This window comes from Ipomoea nil, unplaced genomic scaffold (assembly GCF_001879475.1).
Source record: "Ipomoea nil cultivar Tokyo-kokei standard unplaced genomic scaffold, Asagao_1.1 scaffold0457, whole genome shotgun sequence".
NCBI classification, from domain to species: Eukaryota; Viridiplantae; Streptophyta; class Magnoliopsida; order Solanales; family Convolvulaceae; genus Ipomoea; species Ipomoea nil.
The window spans coordinates 1,426,266-1,427,197 of record NW_017616885.1 but is presented as its reverse complement, the minus strand read 5'-3'; the positions used below and the strand labels follow the sequence as shown (position 1 = coordinate 1,427,197).

The 932-nt window shown below is 51.1% G+C and overlaps 1 protein-coding gene across 1 annotated transcript; it reads right to left on the bottom strand.

The window, feature by feature from the left end:
- Positions 1 to 296: 296 nt before the first annotated feature.
- Positions 297 to 617, bottom strand: LOC109172961. Its single transcript, XM_019322212.1, has one exon. It carries the CDS (start codon positions 615 to 617, stop codon positions 297 to 299), a length of 321 nt encoding a protein of 106 aa, XP_019177757.1.
- Positions 618 to 932: the final 315 nt, after the last annotated feature.

Sequence of the window (932 nt, the reverse complement as noted above, 5' to 3'; positions counted from 1 at the left end):
TACTTGGCCGATTTGCCAGGGTCTGATCCCTCTGGATGACTACTCGACGAAGCCGACGGCGGTGACACATCTTCCTTGATTTCGTGCACCAGACGAGGAGGGGGCGGCCGGTAGACCTGGAGGTTCCACCAATGTTTCTTTTTGGTTTCACCCCTCACTCGCTTAGACACAGAGGTTCCACCGATTTCTCGTTGTCGCTTGTATTTAATCGCCTACACTGTGTTTGCCCGCTTGTTGCTCATGTGGATGGCTTCTATATATGTGGCCAGGGAACTGTCTCGAAGATCCTAATACAACTATCCAGATCGGAGTGATTCGATGAAGAACGTGAGTGCTGTTTGATCCTCGACCTCTTCTATGGCTTGGTCTTCTTTTTGCCATTGGGCCAAGTAAGCCTTGAGCGATTCTCCTTCATCTTGATGGATGTCACCGAGGTGCGTAATGTCCTTCTGAGGCTTGATGTTGGCAGCATAATGGCTCATGAACCGATCGGCCAAGTCCTCGAAGCTACGAATAGAACTTGGGGGAAGAGCGACGAGCCATCTTTGAGCAAGGCCTTTGAAGGTTAGTAGGAAAGCACGACACATAACCTGATCCTTTACCCCCAAGACCTGCATCTTTGCTTGGTAGCTTAGAAGGTGCTCTCGCGCGTCACCCGTCCCGTCGAAGGTAATCCTGCTCGGGGAACTTGAAATCCCCGGGTGTTTTATATGACATGATTTCAGCCGAGAAAGGTAGGGCGGTGAGCAGAACTCGACAGGGTGATTTGACTCTTCCCGCCATCTGATCATTCAGATTGCATATCTCCTGCGCCAAATAGGCAATTTCGTTGGGGTTCCCTGTTCGATTCCCTGTGGACTCGGTACTTTCCCCATCTTGAGACTCGGCTTGTGGTCCTTCCTCTACTGCTCGTTTCCTGGTTCCTCGACTCT